Source organism: Anguilla rostrata, chromosome 5 (genome assembly GCF_018555375.3).
Source record: "Anguilla rostrata isolate EN2019 chromosome 5, ASM1855537v3, whole genome shotgun sequence".
Lineage (NCBI taxonomy): Eukaryota > Metazoa > Chordata > Actinopteri > Anguilliformes > Anguillidae > Anguilla > Anguilla rostrata.
Window position 1 is genome coordinate 57,233,844 of NC_057937.1, and position 23,896 is coordinate 57,257,739.

Below are 23,896 nucleotides of genomic sequence, written 5' to 3' on the forward strand. Positions count from 1 at the left end.
GGGTCACAGGGAGGATCAGTGTTATTCTCCATGTGAAGCGCGCTCTCTCTCTCAGTGCCGATGCCGTGCGTTTATCAGCTCTCTCCACGCTGTGACCTGGTCAGTGCTGCAGCAGCACATCTGCCTGCTGATTGGCTCCCCACACACGGGGCCAGGGATGCAGGGCTTCCCAGGGGTCGCCCGGGCAACAGGGGCCTCCCCTCACCCCTGGGTCAGGTGCACATAAATCATTCCCGTATCGCAGGTTGTGCGCAGGCCCAGCGGAGGGACGGAGACTTAGAGATGTGCAGGCGGGCAGCGGCTGGATGTGAGTGTAGGATGTGCAGGCAGTGGCTGGATGTGAGTATAGGATGTGCAGGCAGTGGCTGGATGTGAGTATAGGATGTGCAGGCAGTGGCTGGATGTGAGTATAGGATGTGCACGCAGTGGCTGGATGTGAGTATAGGATGTGCAGGCAGTGGCTGGATGTGAGTATAGGATGTGCAGGCAGTGGCTGGATGTGAGTATAGGATGTGCACGCAGTGGCTGGATGTGAGTATAGGATGTGCAGGCAGTGGCTGGATGTGAGTATAGGATGTGCAGGCAGTGGCTGGATGTGAGTATAGGATGTGCAGATGGGCAGCGGCTGGATGTGAGTATAGGATGTACAGGCAGTGGCTGGATGTGAGGATAGGATGTGCAGGCAGTGGCTGGATGTGAGGATAGGATGTACAGGCAGTGGCTGGATGTGAGTATAGGATGTGCAGGCAGTGGCTGGATGTGAGTATAGGATGTGCAGGCAGTGGCTGGATGTGAGTATAGGATGTGCAGGCAGTGGCTGGATGTGAGTATAGGATGTGCAGGCAGTGGCTGGATGTGAGTATAGGATGTGCAGGCAGTGGCTGGATGTGAGTATAGGATGTGCAGGCAGTGGCTGGATGTGAGTATAGGATGTGCAGGCAGTGGCTGGATGTGAGTATAGGATGTGCAGGCAGTGGCTGGATGTGAGTGTAGGATGGCAGGCAGTGGCTGGATGTGAGTAGTAGGATGTGCAGGCGGCAGTGGCTGGATGTGAGTATAGGATGTACAGGCAGTGGCTGGATGTGAGTATAGGATGTGCAGGCAGTGGCTGGATGTGAGTATAGGATGTGCAGGCAGTGGCTGGATGTGAGTATAGGATGTACAGGCAGTGGCTGGATGTGAGTATAGGATGTGCAGGCAGTGGCTGGACGCGAGTATAAGATGTGCAGGCAGTGGCTGGACGTGAGTATAAGATGTGCAGGCAGTGGCTGGATGTGAGTGTAGGATGTGCACGCATTCACGGGGACAGGACTAGCCTGTAGCTTATATGAATGAGCAGTAGATAAGGATGTGTAGAACTGATGGAGAGGTACCCACTGGATGTACATCATATAAGACCAAATACAGAGCCACAGGAAGTACACATTTACAGTAGATTCGTGTGGAGGAAATTGCAGGTCATACTATACACACAAGCGAATGCGCAGAGAACCTGTAAGGTCCACACGTGATGCCAGTGGAGGCACCTGCCGGTCATAAAAATGACGGATGAACAGAGCGGCTCGGGAGAGACGGAGCAGCTGAATTTACTGTGTTCAGGGCCCAAAATATGTGCAGATTGAATTGTCCGTTCCTGTGTTGACAGAGGAGTGATATTTAATATGGGTCTTTCAGATTTAAAGTACTTAGCTTTTTGTTTTGTTTTGTTTTGTAAAACCTTAGGGGGAAAAGGCGGAGTGGGGTTGGGGGGGGGGTGACAGGAGGTGGCATTAATCTGGTTAATCTGCTCAGTCTGCTGCCAACAGAAAATTCACAATAGCTGCTGATTTTCCTACTCAGGATTCATAAAGTGTGAAGTGTTGGTAGAACAGCCATGGCTCACAGTGTGTCTGTCGCACAGCGAGGGGGGGGGGAGGGGGACTCACCCAGGAGGGGGGGGGGGGACTGGGCACGCTCGCCTGCCGCTTGTTCCAGCTCCGCGAGTTCGGAACGCTTTCCGGAAATACTCCACATCCTTCTTTATTATTATTACTTTTCCCCCATATCAGCTGTGCGTGTCGGAGGAATGCTCTTATCCTACACACACGCATGAACGCTCACCCACACACACACACACACATCCGCTACACACACCAACACACAGCCACACACGCACACACACTCACCACTCACTACACCTTTAAAAATGTCCTAACCATACCCTTACTAAAAGATGTCTTAACCAAGTAGGCCCTGACTGAACAAGGCTTACAGTACTGGTGTCTGGGGAAGCCTACAGTGACGGTGTTTCTTTGCAACTCTGCATAATGATGTTTCTGACTGCGCAGAAAACTCTGCATAATGATGTTTCTGACTGCGCAGAAAACTCTGCATAATGATGTTTCTGACTGCGCAGAAAACTCTGCAGCGTCCCTGGAGCCTGAAAAAAACCAGGTTATGCAGCCAGATCTGTAAACCTACACGAGAGCAAGAGGAAGTGATTTGGGATTTGTGTAGCGAATAATTGAATGCTTTTGGGGGTCACAGGATTTCTCTTTTGTGGTGGTGGGGGTCATACAGCGGTGTAGAGCGCATAATTAGGGGTACTCGTGTTACTGGGACAGGCTCTGGCAGGGTCTGCAAGCGTGCCCCTCTGCAGGCTTTGGGTTCGAACGTAACGGTGAGAGCGGTGTGCTACTCATCTTTGTTTTTGTTTTCTTGTTTGTTGTTTTTTTTTTTCAAAGCTTGACTGGAGGGCTGATTTAAGCGTAAAATGTAGAACACGAGTGTGATCACGCGGGACCCCCCCCCCGCGTCATTCAGCGTCCCGTGTATAAAGGCTCTTCAAACGAAGCCCGGCCCGGCCTGGACTGGTCTGATTTATGGACCGGGTCACGGTCGGTTCCCATGATTCCATTTTTGAATGGCGACGGCTGACGACGGTGCTGCCTGTGCCGGTTTTTTTCCGCTGTAATGTTTACCTCATGCGGAGCCCCGCCGCCCGCCCCCCCAGGGTCCGTTGGCTCAGAGCCTTAAGAGCCGTGTGCTGTCAGGTGACCAAGCGGGATAGCGAGAGACGGCTCGGGGATCTGCTTTGCGCTCGGTAGACTGACCGCGCGGCTTTTCTAACCGCTGTCCCTCTGTTTCTAACCGCTGTCCCTGTCGGTCGTGATGACCAGGACCGGTCGATATGGCCGATACGGCTGTGTCTAAATGAAAAGGCCTTTCCGCTGATAATCGACCGGCCCTCCAAAGGTTTCCTGCGCTTCAGACAGCAGCCATTACTAACGCCGCCATTACTCAAGGTCAACGGCCAGAGAGCCAGGATGCAGCGTGACCCAGAGAACACACACACACACACACACACACACATACACACACACACACACACACACACACGCGCACACATACACGCACATACACACACACACACACGCACACACGCACTTATACTCACACGCACACACATACACATACACGCGCACACGCACACACACGCACACATACACACACACACACACACACACATACACACATAAACACGCACACACACACACACTCACACACTCACACACACACACACACACACACATAAACACACACGCGCACACATACACACACACACACACACACACGCACACGCACACACTAATCCTCATACACACACACTTAGAAATATTCATTCACACACACTCATACTCAAACACACAAGCACACACACACTTAAAATATTCACTCGCGCACATGTGCACGCACACACACACACACACACAGCACGGCCAATTGGCTCTGACCCCTATACAGCTCTTTGAACTGTAGCCATCATGCGGAAGAGTGCAGTCCTGCCTCTGGTAAACACTGTTCTGAATGCCTGCTGTATCAGAGCACACTTCAAAATGTGGACAGAAGAGGAGCTGTCCATTTAAAATCATCCCCAGATTCATTTATATACAAAATGGCAGCTTGAGACCTCTTTGTGCTGTGATTCATTTAGCTGAGAGCTTAACACCCTGATGACTGCATTTGACATTTTTAAGCCTACTTGAGAGGTCCGTCATGTTCAAGTGGATGTAGTTTTATTTGCTTTTGATGTTTGCGAGAGGAAAACCTGGTAGAACCATCGCACGGTAAAAAAAGGGTGCATCTGCTGCAAGAACGGGCGACATAGCTCAGAAGGTGAGAGGAGGTTGTCTGGCAGTCGGAGGATTGCCAGTTCGATCCCCCACCCTGGGCGTGTCGAAGCGTCCCTGAACAAGACACCTAACCCCTAATTGCTCCCAACGAGCTGATTGGCGCCTTGCATGGCAGCCTTTCACCGTTGGCGTGTGAGTGTGTGTATGTGTGAATGGGTGAATGAGAGGCAAAGCACTTTGGATATATAAATATATAGATGAAAGCGCTATACAAATGCAGTCCATTTACCAGCGTTGTGACTAACTGAGCTTCATTAGACGCGATTGCGCAGCAGCGATCGCGGAGCTCCTGTTTGTCCTTTGCAGTCCTGACTGAGGAAGTCTTCAGAGGACGTTGAACTCCTGTTTCTGCACTTGCTCGCTGTGATTTATGTTCTGAACTCCTGCTCGTCAGGATCTTTCGCTGGTCACCCGGAAAACCGGATCATCTGTTTCTAAGAAACTGCCCTCCCGTGTATTGAGGAAGGTTTCCACTTATGAACAGCAGTGTTTTGTTTAATGTGATCTATGTGAGCTATACGTTTCTTGTGTGTACAGATTTACTTGGGCTATAAATGTGACTGATTCTGATTGGTCCAGGCGAATGCAGCGCGGTCAGGTGACGCGCACCCCTTGCTGAAAGCACGCTGGTGTTTGTCTGTTCCCTCCTAGGCCCGATTCGAAGCCCCCCGAGTCTTGCCGTACGACCCCGTCCCACGTGAACTACAAGGAGCTGCTGCAGCACTTCGACCGGGTCCAGAGCAAGCACCTGGAGGTGCGGCACCAGCGGGCCGGCCGGGCCGAGCACCCCGACAGGAAGCTGGTGCTGTGAGGGGCGGAAGTGGAGGCCGAAGCATGCCCCTCAGCGCCAGGGCACCGCGCCGAGCCCTGATGCACACGCTCTCATACATATATACACACACACAGAGACACACACGTGCACATACATACATACATACACACACAGAGACACACACACACACGCGCACATACATACATACACACACACAGACACACACATGAACGCACGCACACACATACACACACACGCATACATAAAACCACACGCACATACTACGTGCACACATATATACATACGCACACAGAGTCACACACATGCACACGCATACACATACACACACACACACGTACACACACACACACGGTCTCTGGAAATGGGACCAGCTCAATTGACAGGAAAATGACATGGCTGCTCCCCTCGAAGCCAGCCCAGTTTTTAAGTGTTGACCATACCGTTAGGACCGTACCGTTAGGCATGAAGGATGTAATGTGGTCGTTACTTTTCTGATTTATTATTATTATTTTTTTTAAATAATTGATTTTTTAAAAAGTGCTTTTCATTTAGGTGTTAAAGAGTTAGTGCCTAATTTGTATGCGCGTGCGTGTGTGTATTTGATGTATACATATAGTCAATGTGGGCACACACTCCTCGCGCACACACACACACACACACACACACACACACACACACACACACACACACAGTCACCACACTGAACGTGTGGTGGAAAGGTCCAGCTGTGCTCTGTTCTGATCCACATAATTATGCCTTGGCTTGGATCACCTCTGATGGTTTACATTCATCCTCAGTGATAATGGACAGTTGAAACTCCGCCTCCCTGGCTACAATGGCCACTGTACCTCTCGTATTGCACTGATGTTGGTAAAATCGTGTTTGAACAGGCTGGTCGTCTGCCCCCATCTGAGCCCCCTGCTGTCTGTCTGCTGATGGTTGTCATAGTCGCTCTGGGCCTGAGTTTGGGGACTTATGTCTGGGCCTATCACCTGTGACCGCGGGCACAGAGAAGGGGGGGAGGGGGCGCGATCTCTTCCCCTGGATTGAATTTTGTACCCTGAGCTTAAACACTGCTGGAACAGTTTCTGCCTCCCTCTCTCTACTTCTTCACTCCCTTCTTTTCTCTTCTTTCCACTGAGCTTTTTACACATCCCTCTCCTCCCTCTCCCTCTCCCCAGAATCCTCCCTTCATTGGGTACTTCCTCATCCTCCTTTCCCCTCTCTGTCTCAGTCCTTCTCTTGGTCACATGTTCTCTCTGGCCCTGGTGTTTATCATGTCCTCACTGCTGTCTTGCATCAGCTGACATTTCCCTCGTTTTCTGTCGCTCCACCCCTTCACCTCCTCCCATCTTTCATCCTTCGATCTCTCCTCCTTTCTCTCTCTCCCTTCCTCCTTCCGGCTGCTTGTATCAGAGCTATGGACCTGCTGTGTAAAGACCTCTCTGTAATCAATAAAACATGGACCATGTGTTAGAACTTTAACTGACTCTCTCCCTTCTCTCCACTGTCCATCTGCTCGTCTTATCAGGAGGGTATCACACCAACACTGTCTCTACAGTCTCGTGCTCTACCACAGTCTACTCTGACTCTACTCACTACTGCACACTACTCTCACTCTACTCACTACCACACTACTCTCACTCTACTCACTACCACAGTCTACTCACTACCACACTACTCTCACTCTACTCACTACCACAGTCTACTCACTACTGCACTCTACTCACTACCACACTCTACTCTCACTCTACTCAGTACCTCACTACTCTCACTCTACTCAGTACCTCACTACTCTCACTCTACTCACTACTGCACTCTACTCTCACTTGTACTCAGTACCACTCCACTCTCACTCTACTCACTACCACACTACTCTCACTCTACTCACTACCCTACTCTACTCACTACCACATTCACATAACTCCTCCATACTACACTACTTGCTCACTCCTCTTCACTGCCAGTGCACTCTACTCCTCATTGTGGCACACTACTGCACTACCACACTACTTTTACTTGGCGCTCTATCCTCACGACACACTTTCCATCACACTGTTCACTCTACTTGGAGGTGGTATTTAATTGTGCGATTTAATGATTTACAAATTGAATATGGACCCATTAGTCCAAGCCATTTAGAACTTGAACATTTAGAATTTATACCCAGTCCTAATAAAGTTCTAAAGTGTGATATGCTAAGGAGAACAAACTGACACACAAGGTCCAGGACAACCAACATTCAGGCTGCTGAAAGCCAAAAACGTGAGGTGAACTCACTGTGTATAATTTACTGTCATGAGCTGTAAATGCAGAAAATGCCTGGGCAAGGCTACTGCAGGCTAATTCAGTAGTTTTCTGTGTAGCACGAGCGCTAGCATTTCCTGTTATTTGCAATTTAACAGCAAATTTAGCGGGCTGGCCCCCTCATCACAGAATGGCCTAGCTTCTAATAATCAAATAATGCACAACTTTTGATATGCACAATTTTGAAGATGAATTTAGCCCGCCATTTTCAAGTATGATACACCTAGATACCCTTATGTTTGGCCTCTTTCAACAAGTTCATCTTGGGCAAACTCCACACCCACACTGGACTGTTCCTTATTTTAGTAACAGGCGGTCCGCAAACAGAATGCCCTTTGTTCTTCTGTTCAGCTGGTGGACTGGCTGACCTACGGTGATCTCTCCTGGCAGTAACATGTCTACTGCTGCCAACTCAAGCTGGATTTTTTTTTTGCCAAGTGATTTTTGGGCACGTTGTTCTCGCACCTTTTTTTTTTTCCTCGGTGTCCGCCCCACATCTGAGTCATCTTTATTCCCCTGGCTGTTGTTGGAAGGCTAATGCTGTTACTCACGGCAGTGCCAACCTGTTTCTGCCGTGTGAATCCTGCGTGTGGAGACCACAGGATCACCTCACACGCACGCTGTGCTTGAAGTTGGGAGATGGCCCAGGAGCCCTGCACTGAGGTACCACCTAAAACTTCATTTTTAAAGCATGCTGCTGAGCTTATGTAATTGCATTGGTTTTTATGTCTTGTTTTGTGTGAATTGTTTGTCCTTGCTTATTGAATGGAAACAATGGTTTTGTTTTTTTTAAGAAAGAAAATCCAGGTTTCTTCCTGTGTTTTGAAAGACATTTCGGAAAGTCCCAGACTACAGGAACCTTAAATCCTCACTGTAGTGCACTACCCTGTTCTACACTCGCTGTACTCCACACTCTCTAGTGAACTACCCTTTTCTACACTCACTGTAATCCTCTCTCTCTAGTGCACTACCCTGTTCTACACTCACTGTGCTCCTTACTCTCTAGTGCACTACCCTTTTCTACACTCACTGTGCTCCTCACTCTCTAGTGCACTACCCTTTTCTACACTCACTGTGCTCCTCACTCTCTAGTGCACTACCTTTTTCTACACTCACTGTATTCCTCTCTCTCTAGTGCACTACCCTGTTCTACACTCACTGTACTCCTCACTCTCTAGTGCACTACCCTTTTCTACACTCACTGTACTCCTCACTCTCTAGTGCACTACCCTGCTCTGCATTCACTGTATTCCTCACTCTCTAGTGTACTACCCTGTTCTACACTCACTGTGCTCCTTACTCTCTAGTGCACTACCCTGTTCTACACTCACTGTACTCCTCACTCTCTAGTGCACTACCCTTTTCTACACTCACTGTACTCCTCACTCTCTAGTGCACTACCCTGCTCTGCATTCACTGTATTCCTCACTCTCTAGTGTACTACCTGTTCTACACTCACTGTGCTCCTTACTCTCTAGTGCACTACCCTGTTCTACACTCACTGTACTCCTCACTCTCTAGTGCACTACCCTTTTCTACACTCACTGTACTCCTCACTCTCTAGTGCACTACCCTGCTCTGCATTCACTGTATTCCTCACTCTCTAGTGTACTACCCTGTTCTACACTCACTTTACATACACTTTTATTATTTTATGCATGTTTTTATTTTTCATTGTTCAGCACTTTGGTCAACTTCTGTTGTTTTTAAATGTGCTTTATAAATAAACTTGACTTGACTTGACTTTCTCCTGTACCCAACCATCCTCAAGCTCGGAGAGAGAGAGAGAGAGGGAGAGGGAGAGGGAGAGGGAGAGAGAGGCACGCTGGGTGGCAGGGTGCCCGCGTACACAGGTGGGCAGGAGTTTGGCGGTGGTGCTAGGATGTCCCTGGCTGTGCTGAGTAACGGGGTGCTGGGGGGGGGCGTGACAGGGTGAAGAGAAAGGACGCCAGTCAGCAGTTCTCCAGGACCCCCCCCCCCCCCTGCCCGTGTGGCGTGTGATCCTGCAACCCTGGCCTGTTGCCGTGACGCCGGGGGTTCCGGTCACTTGGACACCTGGTGAGGAGCGGTGGCCAAGAAGGGCGCCGAACTCTGTCTGCGTTCACGCTGTGAGTCGCTGGGATGCTCCAGACCCTCCCCCCCACCCCCCGTTCTACTCACCTTCGCCCCCTAGTGCCACATCGTCACTACTGCGCCCACTCTTTGATGCAGACAGACAGATGTACAGAAACGCAGAGCTAATGTTATATCGCCAGGGCCCTTAAGCCAATGTGATGTAATGAATATAATGTGATATAATTAAAGCTCTTTTTCAGCTCTCTGCAAAGCAACATTTTCTGTGTAAAATTAAGTCTTAAGTACTTTCTACTGTAACAGTGCACATGCTGCCCCATTTGCTGTCATATGAACACTGTTTATATGAAGTTTATTTAACCTATTATTGAGTAACACCCAAAGTGAACAACCTCTTGTCTTTGTGACATATGAACTCCGCCCCCTGTCGACTCCACGCCCTCTCACGAGGGATCGTGCGGCCTGAAATGTGTCATCGCCACGGAGACGTCTCCTAAACGACGGGTGGAGTCTCGCAGAAACGGGGGCGAAGCAGTCTTTTTTTTTTTTTTTTGGATGGGAGACAGCGTCCCACTGGAGCTGTCCTGCTTACTTCCACTGAAAAGTGGAATGGAGCACGGATACAAAGGAGCCCTCCCTGAAACGAGGTGGATGTTATTTTAAGTGTATCTTTTTTTTTTTTTGAATGAGAAGTAGGCAATTACTTTCTTAACCCACAAATGGCTCTGCTTAGTCAAGGTTAAACTGTTGCATTATGTATAGCTTCCCTGGGCCTTATTTCCTCTCCCTCAAGATACGACCAGGAAGCCTGCAGACTGACAAGTGAAAGCTTGGCTCCATAATTTGGGACCAACCTGCCATTATGTAGAGATGACTAGGCCCAATCTGACAAGGGCAATGAGAGATCATGTCATGCACTTAAATCGAGCTTCATCATTGGCCCTTTCCCCCTTGTACTGTGATTCTGTTGGATGAAATTACATCTGAGCGCTCGATAACATTGCAGAATCTCAGTCACTGTTTACATCAGAGTCATAAGATGCATAAACTTCATCCCCCTCCAAAGCTGAATGAATCAATAAGCACATACATGTAAATGCATGCGTTAAATAGATTTTAATATGCAAGACTATTTTAACTTTAAATACAGAGCATATCAAGGCACACGCTGGTTTCAGATGATGATGTTGTTGCTTAATGCAGTCCCAATTTGGATTTCTGTGTTTATATATATATATATCATTACTGCATTTATTTATATATTATTTATATATCCAGTGCCCTCCAAAAGCATGATCATGGTAGGCTGAAGTTTGTCATTTCTCTATGTACTTAAGGCATTTGGATTTGAGATCAAAAGATGAATACGAGACAAAAGTACTTACAGTCAGCTTGTATTTCATGCTTTTTTACGTGTGTATGTTTTGCATTTTACAGAAACGGCTGTTTTTGTGTCGAGCCCCGCCATTTTCAGCTGTGCAAAATTAAGTTAACGGATGAATGACGGTTTCTTTTTTGCATGGATTGCTCACACACAAAAGAGCAGTGAGTGTCTCGTTGTGGTTTTAGCCTTTGTTTTCATCTGTGGAGACTGCATTTGTAGTCAGAGGTGGCAAACACCATTTTGAAGGCCAGAGAACTAGCTATAGCTGAAAAACAACTAATCCGTAAGCTGAGCGAACAAAAGAATTCATTGAGAAGGATAGCACGGAAACGGAGTATATCAAGTACACAGCAGTTTGGAAGAAGAAAAAAAAGTCTTGAAAAAGAAAGAAACTACTGATGGGGTCAGAAACAGACACCGTGCAGGTCGGCCAATGAAGACGACTGCGGCTGATGACCAACAGATCCTACGAGCTGCGGAGGAGAAACTCTGAAACAGCGGCCAGTGACATCGCCAGGTGCATTAACTGTCTTAACTACTGCTTGTATTTTTTCCATAGACTGCGTTGTTGCCGTTCTCGTTGTGTTAGTGTTAACCAGTTTAACCTTCAGGGTCCAAGTTGAACTATGCGGTTGTTCCCTGCACTTGGACCGGTACTTCTCTCTAGGGTTTTCGTCATACTTGTTCCTGGTTATGTTTATACACTACGCCGCTCTGGGTAAGAGCGTCTGCCAAATGCCTGTAATGTAATGTAATGTAATGTAATGCCAGCATTCTCCAGAGGGTTGGGGTGAAAATATGACAAGCCACCATGGGCAGAAGACTTTTGAGAACAGAATTATGGAGGCCACACTGCAAGATGCAAATCTCTCATCAGCAGCAAGAATCAAAATGCCGGAAACAGAATCTGGGGACCGGGACGAACCAGAAGGGTTCCAGAACAAGGTTTTGTGGACAGATGAGATCGAAGTAAACGTTTGCCAAAGCGATGGAATGCCAAAATGTGTGGTACCGGTAGTTGTATGTAGTTACAAATATCATTTTATTAATATAATTGATTTCTCCATCTTCTTCATCACACCTGGTGATGTAATGTCTCTCTTGGCTTGAGAAAGTAAACAACCTTCATCCTTCATATTCCAATCAAAGATCACAGAACTGGCCACACCAACCTGGATTACCCTACAGCCTTATACAATGAAGTGGATACCGGTGGGGTGTAATTGGAGGTAATTTCCCCTTGTCAGACAGATTTCCACCATAACTCTCATTCTTAAAACAAATAAAGACCTCTTTGTTTTTCATACATAATACATCACGTATCGCTGATGGTGTTTGATGCCGAGCTCAACTGGTTGTATTAATTCTGATAATGACCGTGGCAGAAGGTGAACAGTCGGTAACCATCTTTGAAATGTTAGCGTTGCAATCAAGTCGGCAGTTTGTCGTGTTTCACTTTAGCCTGGCCAACAGCTGGAGATGTGACACTGTTTTGTGGGGTTTTAGGAGTGCAGATTCTAAATAATTTCATACTCACATTAGTGTAAGTTTTATTCAATGCACATTTATAAATAATATATAACAATGAATTTGTATTATGAATAAATAATACATTGTAGTCATGCATAAATTCTGTTTTCATAAAATTATTGCCTATTAATATTATATGAATATATGTAAATAACCGTTACAACATTCAATTACAAATAATAATAATCATACAGTATTTTGTTGAAAAGTTATTACTAATCATAGAAAGTATATGGACGTCTTTGCAGTCGCATTATTTTTACATGTACCTATATACGTAACAGGAATCACTCAAAAACAAAACAAAACAAAAACCGCAATAGCGTCTGTTTTAGGCGGACATCACAGCACCCCAACCTCCCCCCTCCCCTTCATTGTAAGCAGTAGCTAAATCTCTTTGACGTTTCCCCTCCATTGTCTGACTGAAATTTCGGGCAGGCTGTTGTGTGTGTATATGTGTGTGTGTGTGACGTGTCCCTCCCTCTCCTGTCCATGTGACAAGAAAGCTGACCGGCCCCCATTCGATTCCCATGGATCGGATTACAGCCCGTGCGCTTCGCAGCTACTAGCTTACCGCCCGTGCTCCAATCACTGGCAGCCTCGCGCACACCGGGTGCTCTCCGACTGACCATTTCACATTTCGATACGCCTCTTCAAAAAAAAAAAAGAAACAACCTTTTTTAAAAAAATCGAACTCGATTTTTGCATCACTGTCCGAGGGCTACAATGCCCATTGCAGAGCCGTCTGCGTGCTCAGCCTCCTTACGCGGAGAGTAGACCGGGAGCAGGGAAGAGAGAGAAAAAAAATCTCTCTCCTTTCACCATCACTCCCTGCAATCTCAATCGGGCACTGAATAGCGAGACATCCGACCACGGGGACCGGTGACTTCAATTGATCTGATTTGCTTATATTTCTCTTTTTTTTTCGTCCTCCACCAGTATAGCCAACATCTTCTGTTTCGTTTCGGGTCTTATATATATACCGAGGTATAAAAAACGCGGAGCCGTCGTGATCTGTTCCGTGGAAATTATTATTTTGAGGGGCTCCTCTTTTTCACTCTATTCGCTGAATAATTTGTGAGCGGTGGATTTGTTAACATGGAGACGGTGGAAAAAGAATGCGGAGCGTTGGGTGGGCTCTTCCAAGCCATCGTCAATGATATGAAGGTAGTGTATCGTTTTTTTTATTTTCACATGTATCCGATGTTGCCATTACGCTGTACATGGATTGCATGTAAATACACTTGTTTTTTATCTCCCCGTGGACGCGAAGCCGCTGATTCAGTTAATCTACGCAGCGATATTTAATATTCATGTAAGATGTATTGCCTCTGATATTTCCACACAGCATTTATTTTGGTTAGCATCACTGCCGTGGAAAATTGTTTTGTTGTGACAGTCCGAAATCAAACCCCGTTCGTAATTCAATTATCTCGCTAGCTAGGGAGACCGCCGACATTTCACATGTATGCGCCGCGCTGGCTTTGGTGAATGTTGCTTTATTGTTTACATTTTTGCACTCGTTATATGCCGCTACATATACGACGGTATTGTATGCATGGCACTTACACGCGTGTGTTTTTAGCAACATATGGTGGGCAACAGCTAGCTGTTGATACAATAGGAAACAGACGTGCCGCTCGAGCTAGACTAGTGCTGAATGGGCAATTGTAGCCATTCTCGCCCGTTCCGTTATTTTGTTATTTACTGCGTGTGGAGAAACACAGCGGCTCGTCCCCCCCTTTCTTTCGCGGAAAAAAAAATCGATTTCCTGTCAAGAGGAATTTTATAGAGCTCGTGGAAATCTCAGAAAACGCCTGAGAACTCGAACAGATGCCGGGGGGGACTTCCAGCAGTGCACGTCTGTCTGTCTGTCTGTCTGTTTGCCTGTCTGATTTGGCACTGTCCGTCCGTCCGTCCTGCTTCGCGCAGAGAAGACAGCGCTCAGTGTGGCACGAGCTGACCGACCAGCGCGAGAACCGAACATGATGTGGGACAGACAGTTTTTGTACTAGGGGCGCGGTGCTACCCCAAAGACGGTGACTAAGCTCAGCGGCAGTCCGACGTCTTGTGGCCGACAGAACAACTTAGATGTAGATGATGATGATTTGCAATTATCCCCCCACATTACTATTTCCATCTTGAATGCTCTGGTTTCCGTTGATCCTGGTGTCATTAATAGGTATATGTGCCAAAACCACATTTTCCGTTTTGTTTTTAAAATGTGCACATACTGCATATCCCAGTGAGCTTTGGCCTTGTGTCGTTCTACCATTGATGTTATGTTAAACTCAGCTTAATTGTGACGCCCCCACACACACACACACACCCCACAACCCACAACCCAACACACATACTCACACTTGAATTAATAAGCCCCCACCCCATCTCATTCATAATTTACGGTTCATCTCCCCCCTTCTTGCTTATGCATTATGCCTCTGACTGTGTGACGCCACCAAAATATGGGTCAAATAGTTACCACAGCAACAGCTATGTGCCTGTGAGGAGAAAGGGTGTTTGCGGTTGTCACGGTGCTCTGGCTGGTGTTTGGTGAGAGTGTGGGTGTTTTTTTTTTTTTCCAGTACCCCCTGTTTCATGTGCACTTGTCTGGCGATCTCTCTCTCTCTCTCTGTCTCTCTCTCTCTCTCTCTCTCTTTCTCTGTCTCTCTCTCTGTCTCTCTTTCTCTCTCTCTCTCTCTCTCTGTTTCTCTCTCTCTCTGTCTCTCTCTCTCTCTCTTTCTCTGTCTCTCTCTCTCTGTCTCTCTTACTCTCTCTCTCTCTCTCTGTTTCTCTCTTGCTCTCTCGCTCTCTTTCGGACAGCGTTGCAAAGTAAAAAAAAAAGAAAAAAAGAGAGAAAGCAGTGTTGCCGGGGTTTCTCTGAGCTGTCAGCTGCAGGCTGGGTGCTGGCGGACGAGCGGGCCGTTCCACCCAGAATTCTGCTGCGGTTTTTTTTTTTTTGCGGCGAGGGTGACTTCAGATGCTCGGCAAAATATCGGCAGTCACAGATCCCCCCTGGCAAAGGAGGACCCGTGTTCAGTGGCCCGGTTAATATGAAGCTACAGTGGAAAGGGGTTCGACACGAGGGGGTTAGACGCACACAACACCCAAATTACCGAATCTGAATCCCCAGTGAGTGGTGTCCTTTTTTTGGAATTACTTCAGAACAGGGTTGTCTAAAGTAATCTTATCCAAAAAAAAGATTTTTGTTTTAGGTCTGTCTTTAGGTCTCATTATGAAGGTCTGTATTGAAGGTCTGTCTTGACCATGATTTGTTAATCAGTTGAATCAGATGCTTTAGTGCTGGGCTACAACAAAAACCTGCACCCACACCGGCCCTTTTCGGATAAGATTGGACACCCCTGATCTAAATCTACATCCCAGTTACTGTTTGTCTTTTTTTGGGGGGTTACTGAAGAATTTAACTGCCAGTGACCTTGCGACCAAAAACGAATTATTACTTGTTTTGGAAGGAAAATAATTACATATGATCAGTGGCTTTATTAAGTTTTTCCTTTTTGACATCTGTTATTCCCTCAGATGTCTTGAGAAAATTGCTTATGTTTGGTTCTGTTTATTGATTAGCTGGGTCTGTACTGTATACACCGGACACCCCAAGCAGGCCTTCGGGGTTAATGTCATTTCCCCTTACAAAGATGGTGCCACTCTTCAGGGTTAATGTCAGTTCCCCTTACAAAGATGGTGCCTCTCTCTGTGCAAATTTCTGAAGGGTCTTGAAAGAGCTTGCCAGCTGATGTGACAGATGATTTCTAGGGATGTTCATTTTGAGTAGTTTGATTCTTTGAATATTTTAACAGAGTACTTGTGATCTGTGCTGGGCACACATAAACTGTTAGAATTTAATTAACGCAGTATATTTTACTGTGTACAGTTCATGGAATCATATTTTATTTCTTTGTGTAAAGAATGACTCTGCAGTAATAATAATAATAATAATAAGAACAATCATTGTTAATATTATTATTAGTGTTGTCGATGCTGTTAGTGTCATTATTATGTATCCAAGGACACATTTCGTATTTCATATCAGAATGTAATGATAAAAATCTCAGAATGTTGTTTCTGTCTGTGTTCCTGAGTGGTCATTCTTGCCCACTGTTGAGAATATATATGAACATTCCACATTTTTTGCTTACTTGCTTGTTATTGAGCACTTGAGCACTGATCCAAGGAATCGGTTCGGGATCTATCAGTGAAAAATGCCTGTCTAATCGCTAAGACTGCTGAGCGTCCCCAGCACTGCCCTGACCTGCTTAGTGTCCCAGGACAGGCAGTTTTTTGGCATCCTGCATGTGTACCTGTTCAACTCTCATAACTGTCTCCTCTGTCCCTCTGTAAGCCCTGACTTGGGCTTTCTGACCGCCCCCCCCCCCCCCCTTTATTCAGATTGCATTTAAAATCCACCTGACGGGGGTTTTACTGCACAGTGCGATGTATGAACATGCAGGAATTCCCCTTTGGGAATGATTGGATGACCCTTCTGCGGTTGCTTTTTTGTTTTTTTGGGAGGGAAAACCAGCACTCCCTCTTTCTTCTCTCTCTCTCGCCACTCAAATTCAAATTCAAATTAACTGGCTTAACTGGCATGACATATTTAAAAAAATACATATCGCCAAAGTGTAGCCATAACATAGTAAACGTTAGATGTTTATAAACTCTCTCTCTCTTCCTCTCACACTCCCTCTCCCTTTTCCTCTCTCTTTTATCTCTCTCTCTCTCTCTCTGTAGCACAGTGAATCCGTGCAAACACTGGGTGATATCTGAGCCTTGCTCAGCTTTGAGTGTGTTTTGTATGTGTGAGGGAAAGGGTCTAGGGCCTGGAATGTGTGTGTTTTTGTTTGTCTGTGTGTTTATGTGTGTTTGTGTGTTTGTTTGTTTGTTTATGTTTTGTGTGTATGTGTGAGACAGAGAGAGAGAGTTTATTGTTGTTATCACAGGTTGATAGCAAATGTGCGTATGTCTGTATATCCGTATGTGTTCTTTGGCAATATTTACAGAGAGAAAGCCTGGAATGTGTACATGTTTGTGTTTGTGTGTGTTTCTGGTCAATAATCATGTCTGGCAATAGCAGGACCAGGCCCAGTTCTTCTGCAGGGTCAGTGTGAGTGTGTGTGTGTGTGTGTGCACATATGTGTGTGTGCGTGTGCGTCTGTGTGTGCTCGCATGCGTGTGTGTGTGCGTGTGTGCTTATGTGCGTGTACATATGTGTGTGTGTGTGTGTGTCTGTGAGCATGCGTGCGTATGTGTGTGTGTGTGTGCTTGTGTGCGTGTACATATGTGTGTGTGTGTGTGTGTCTGTGAGCATGCGTGCGTATGTGTGTGTGTGTACATATGTGTGTGTGTGTGTGTGTCTGTGAGCATGCGTGCGTATGTGTGTGTGTGTGTGCTTGTGTGCGTGTACATATGTGTGTGTGTGTGTGCTTGTGTGCGTGTACATATGTGTGTGTGTGTGTCTGTGAGCATGCCTGCCTCCCTGTCTGTGTGTCTGAATCCCCTCAGGGTAAAGTCCCCAGACTGCTGTATCATTTTGTGCTTATAGCGGCTGTAACGTCAGATCAATGGGGGAATGATTTGATTTGTGGGTGAGCAGGGTCCCTGTCTGTTTAACAGGGGCACATGTCATATGGGGGGGGGCACTGGGGGCCAGTGGTAGGAGGTCCGGGACCGGAGTGAAGAGAAATGCGTCACTTTGTCTGTTCACCAGCTGAGTCTGTCACACACAGCGGCCGTGTTTACATTCTTCAGCCTGCCTGCCTGCCTTGGGAGGACCGTGTGTCAGACTGCAGGAGTGTGTGTGTGTCAGACTGCAGGAGTGTGTGTGTGTGTGTGTGTGTCAGACTGCAGGAGTGTGTGTGTGTGTGTGTGTGTGCGTGTGTCAGACTGCAGGAGTGTGTGTGTGGTGTGCGTGTGTGTGTGTATGTGTGTGTGTGTGTGTGTGTGTGTGTCAGACTGCAGGAGTGTGTGTGTGTGCGTGTGAGTGTGAGTGTGTGTCAGACTGCAGGAGTGTGTGTGTGCGTGTGTGCGTGTGTGTCAGACTGCAGGAGTGTGTGTGTGCGTGTGTGTGTGTGTCTGAGAGATTCTATGTGTGTTTATATAATGTAGTGTGTAATGTAGTGTGTGTGATTATGTGTGACTGTCTTTATGTCTGTATAATATTGTGTGTGTGTGTGTGTGTGTGACCCTGCCTATTCTGTTGTGTGTGTGTATGTGGCTGTGTTCATCTTTACATTCTAGAGTGTTTGTATGATATACTGTGTATGCAGTGTGATTGTGTGTGGTCTTCTGCATTATAATGTGTGTGTGTGTGTTTGTGTGTTTGTGTGCATGTGTGTGAGTGAGCGGGACTAGTCTATTTTGTTGTGTGACACTACAGGAATGCTGAATGTAACTAAAGTATAAACTTGTTTGGATTTGCTCATATTTTGGTACATCTCCAAAGGAAGGGTTGTAATGATATTATTGATAAGCAGCATTTTTATGCCAGATTCCACTGTGGGAGGAGCCCTTTTGCCAAAAGTGAAACCCCTCCTGAAGTGGGTTGGTTCTGTGCCGAGTGTCGGGCATCGAGTGTGTGTGTGTGTGTGTCTGAGAGATTCTATGTGTGTCTATATAATGTAGTGTGTGCGATTATGTGTGACTGTCTTTATGTCTGTATAACGTGTGTGTGTGTGTGTGTGTGTGTGTGTGTGTGTGAACAGCCTGATGCCACACAGCCGTCGAGTGTGTGTGAACAGCCTGATGTCCTGCAGTCTGTCGAGTGTGTTTGTGTGAACAGCCTGATGCCACACAGCCGTTGAGAGTGTGTGTGTGTGTGTGTGTAAACAGCCTAATGTCACACAGTTGTTGAGTGTGTGTGTGTGTGTGTGTGTGTGAACAGCCTAATGCCACACAGCCGTTGAGTGTGTGTGTGAACAGCCTGATGCCACACAGCCGTTGAGTGTGTGTGTGTGTGTGTGTGTGTGTGTGTGTGTGTGTGTGTGTGTGAACAGCCTGATGCCACACAGCCGTTGAGTGTGTGTGTGTGTGTGTGTGTGTGAACAGCCTGATGCCACACAGCCGTTGAGTGTGTGTGTGTGTGTGTGTGTGTGTGACAGCTAATGCCACAGCCGTTGAGTGTGTGTGTGTGTGTGTGTGTGTGTGTGTGAACAGCCTAATGCCACACAGCCGTTGAGTGTGTGTGTGTGTGTGTGTGTGTGTGAACAGCCTAATGCCACACAGCCGTTGAGTGTGTGTGTGTGTGTGTGTGTGTGTGAACAGCCTAATGCCACACAGCCGTTGAGTGTGAGCGAACAGCAGCGCTTGTCAGTATCTGTAGGTGTCTGTTTTGGGTGAGAGACAGAGAACAAAGATGGCCGCCGCCCGTGACATCTCCCTTCTCCGCGCTTTCAGATTTTAGGGCGGGGGGGGGTGGTGAGATGCCATAATTCCTCTGCAGTGGGGTCCCTGCTCCTTGTCAGCCTCATTAAAGATCAGTTGACTTGTTTCAGACTTTGGTCCCAGAATTATGTTGGAAGCTTGCCAAGGTCACAGTTTATTTATTTTTTTGGTCCTTTTTGTTTGTTTTGATGTGAAACTGCAGTGGCTCATTGATCGCTTGCTTACATTTAAACCGTGAAGTGCAAGAATTAATAATGAAGAAAGGTTTTCAAATCAATAAGTTCACATCGGGTTGTGTAAGTTATGAAGGCGCACGGCTGCCTTCCTGAAGACTCAGCATATTGGGTACGTAATCTGTCAATCACTGAAAGAAAAAAAAACAGAAAAAAACATTTGCAAATGGAAACGACTGGTTGGCTTGCAGATGAAAGGTCCACCCTGGAGGGCTGTTTTAGGTTGTTTTAACACAAGCCTAAAACAGAAACTCACCTCTGACAGCTGTGAGGGTTGGAGGTGGGGGATCTTGATGCAGATGAGGACTGTCTTTGTCATGTTCCCCTCCGACAGACCACCAGACACAGGGCCCGCCCCCTCTCTGCCTCCCATCCAATCAGTGAAGGGCTGCCATCTGGCACCATGCACACCAATGGGAAGGCTGTAAATGCAAATGCCTGCACAGAACTTCCATCCGGAAAGCTGCAGTGCATTTTATGCCTGCCTCCAGCAGATTTTACCCTCTCTCTTCTCTCTTCTCTCTCTCTGCTCCTCTCTCTCTCTCTCTCCTCTTCTCTCTCCCTCTCTCCGTGTCTCTCTCTGTCCTCTCTCATTTTCCTGTCTCTCTCATGTGCGCTGTGATGCCAGTACAGGACGTGAAGCAGATTGCGTTTGATTAATGAGAACGGTTCCCAGGCCGTGTGACCGAGAGAGATACGATCAGCCGGGCTCTGAGGCACGGGCAACTGGTGAAGCTGGGTAGCGCAGACACCTGACAGCCATTATGAACAACAGCGTGGTACTGAGAGAGGGGGGGGGGTGAGAGAGAGAGAGAAGAGGGAGGAGAGAGACAGAGAGAGAGAGGGGGGGAGAGAGAGAAGGGGGGAGACTGATGCACATGGAGAGAATTGGATTGGATTGTGAGAGAGAACCAGGGATGGAAGTGGGGAGTTGTTTATATGCTCGTTGTGAAATGCTCAGGCGACGGTGGGCGCTGTGTTAATAATGGCGGTTTGTGAGCGTGTATCGGTTTGCCCTGGTGATGCTCTGGGTTCCAGTGCGGTGCTGGAGCCCTCAGACCAGTGTAGAACGCAGACTGTACCAGCAGCCCCACAGGGAGGAGCGATGCCAGTCTTTGCATCGCCCTGGGAGGGAGGGTTCAGCAGGCAGGGGAGTCCCCGTCTCCTCACGCAAGAGCGCCTCCTCTGGCCGATCGCACGCCTGCGGCCTTCTGGGGCCGCCACACGGGAAATGCGGTTCTCTGACATGGCGGTGGCCGGTAGAGCACCGAGCGTACAGGGGGGGGCTCATAGACGCACGTAGGAGGAGATGCTCGTGGGAGGAGACACTCATAGGAGACACACTTAGGTGGAGATGCACGGAGGAAACGCATGGAGGAGGAGAGGCTTGTAGAAGGAGATGCTCACAGGAAATGCACGCACGACGACACGCGTGGGCGGAGAGGCGCGTAGGTGGAGACGCTCGTTGGAGACGCACGTAGCAGGAGATTTATGTCAGAGGAAACACTCACAGGAGGCGCGCGTAGGAGGAAACCCTCGTAGGAGGAGACGCACGCTTCTCCGTGCTCTCCTGAACTGGCGCAGGAACGCCGCAGTGGCAAATTCGATTAGACATTCCAGACTGGGAGGAAAGGGAAAAATCACGGAGGATGAGAAAGGGGGTCCTGCCTGAGTCCCCTGAATCACTGAGACAGAAATAGAGGCCTGCGATCCCCTCCGTGTGAGAGACACAGTGACTAACCAGCGCAGCCATTACTATGACTCAAATACACAGCGTTACACAAGACTCTACTGGGCAGTGAGTGCGTGTGTGTGTGTGTGTGTGAGAGAAAAAGAGAGCGAGAGAGAGAGATGTGAGTGCGTGAGAGTGAGAGAGAGGTGTGTGTGTGTGTGTGTGTGTGTGTGTGTGTGTGTGTGTGTGTGTGTGTGTGTGTGTGTGTGAGAGAGAGAGAGAGAGAGAGAGGTGTGAGTGCGTGAGAGTGAGAGAGAGGTGTGTGTGTGTGTGTGGTGTGTGTGAGAGAGAGAGAGAGAGAGAGAGGTGTGTGTGTGTGTGTGAGAGAGGGAAAGAGAAAGAGAGAGTGTGTGTGCGTGAGAGAGTGAGAGAGAGGTGTGTGTGTGCATGAGAGAGTGAGAGAGGTGTGTGTGTGTGTGTGTGTGTGTGAGAGAGAGAGAGGGGGAGAGAGAGCGAGAGAGAGTGTGAGTGCATGAGAGTGAGAGAGAGGTGTGTGTGTGCATGAGAGAGTGAGAGAGAGGTGTGTGGGTGTGTGTGTGAGAGAGAGGGGGGAGAGTGAGAGCGAGGTGTGTGTGTGGGTGTGAGAGAGAGAGAGAGAGAGGAGAGAGAGAGAGAGAGGTGTGTCAGTGCATGCGTGTGTGGGAGAAGGGAAAAAAGGAGAGAGAAGGGTGTGTGTGTGTAGGAGAGAGAGAGAGAGGTGTGTGTGTGTGTGTGTGTGAGAGAGAAAGAGGGGGAGAGAGAGAGAGAGGTGTGTGTGTGTGTGTGTGTGTGTGTGTGAGAGAAAGAGGGGGAGAGAGAGAGAGGTGTGTGTGTGTGTGTGTGTGTGTGTGTGTGTGGAGAGAGAGAGAGGGAGAGAGAGAGAGAGAGGAGAGAGGTGTGTGTGTGTGTGTGAGAGAGAGAGAGAGGGGGAGAGAGAGAGAGCGAGAGAGAGAGAGGTGTGTGTGTGTGTGTGTGTGTGTGAGAGAGAGAGAGAGAGAGAGAGAGAGAGAGGTGCAGTGGCTCCTGTGCTAAGTGAAAGGCGTTATTCATTTCTCAGTGGCTCTGGGCCCCGGTGGTAAATCCTGAACCAGGAGGTGATTGAACTCCTCCATTAGTCACCTGAGCGAGTGAGACGTCCAATCCAATCTCTTAAAAAGGTGTGGGGGCGGGGTCAGCCAGCGCTGAGCGGTCAGCATTTCTGTATTCAGGCCCCAGATAATCAGCATTTTCGCTCGAGTGGAGGAAGGGCACGGATTGGCCGGGGAGACCACCTTGGCTGCACCAACATACGCGTCTGAACAGCGGCAGTGGGGATGGAGGTAGTGGGGGAGGAGTGGGGGCAGGGGCAGTGGGAGCGGGGCAGTGAGGGTGGTGGGGGCAGGGGCAATGGGGAAGTAGGGGAGTGGGGGCAGGGGGGTGGGAGTCGGGGCATGAGGGTGGTGGGGGCAGGGGCAATGGGGGAAGAGGGGAGTGGGGGCAGGGGCGGTGGGGGCAGTGGGAGTGGGGCAGGGGCATTGGGGGCAGGGGCAGGGAGGTGGGGCACGGGAGATTGGGGCGGGGCATTGGGGGCGGGGGCAGTGAGGGCGGTGGGGGCAGGGGCAGTGCGGGTGTGGGCAGTCGGGGCATTGGGGGCAGTGAGGAAGACAGCGCTGCTCAAAGCCAGCCCGGGCTTATCTGCTCTGTGGAGTTTCCCCACCCCAATGTCAGGCTGAGGAGATGGCCTTATGGAGGACTGATCGCAGGCAGTGGGTGAATAAATAAATCCCTGTCAGGGTGAAAGGGGGGAAAAGGACGCTCGCGGAGCGGAGATCTCAAATATTTGGTCGCGTGCAGGGACGTGAGCATTTAGCCCGCGATGACGGAAAGTAATAAACATGATAATTTCCTTCTATTACCGTGTGGAAATTGTTAAGTGCTCTCCCCGATAAATTATGCAGCGGGCAATCTTTGTGTTTCGCCCGACAACAGCCACAGCCCCTACCTGCCGTCTAATGTAATCCGAGAGCGGAGATCTGCCAGCGCTGTCATTTCGTGAGGCGTGGAGCCATGGGGGAAAAAAACATGATTTTCTTGTTTTTTTTTTTCTTTCTGCTTTTGGATAGTAAAACTCGGGAATGAGCTTGGTTGTTTTATTTTGAACATTTTGAATGTTAAATGATTATATGCCACCAGGGATTTTGAGGACCTCTGTCAATCAGACCCCTTGGAATCATCCTAACTTAACACCCCCCCATTGCGGTCCTGTGTAAAATTGCTTTCTCGTATTAATAAACACTATCTTAACTGAATTACAAA

General features: G+C 48.2%; 2 protein-coding genes across 2 annotated transcripts in view; both read left to right on the forward strand.

Moving 5' to 3' along the window:
* The window catches only part of vac14 (vac14 homolog (S. cerevisiae)), a 65,434-nt gene extending 58,984 nt beyond the window's left edge, over window positions 1-6,450 (forward strand). The window contains 1 exon segment of the mRNA XM_064337322.1: window positions 4,824-6,450. Coding sequence (XP_064193392.1) covers window positions 4,824-4,983 — 160 coding nt within the window. The 3' untranslated portion in view covers window positions 4,984-6,450.
* A 6,342-nt stretch (window positions 6,451-12,792) lies between these two features.
* The window catches only part of mtss1lb (MTSS I-BAR domain containing 2b), an 86,575-nt gene continuing 75,471 nt past the window's right edge, over window positions 12,793-23,896 (forward strand). Inside the window, exon 1 of the mRNA XM_064338018.1 lies at window positions 12,793-13,426. Coding sequence (XP_064194088.1) covers window positions 13,358-13,426 — 69 coding nt within the window. The 5' untranslated portion in view covers window positions 12,793-13,357. The remainder of the gene's footprint in view (window positions 13,427-23,896) is intronic.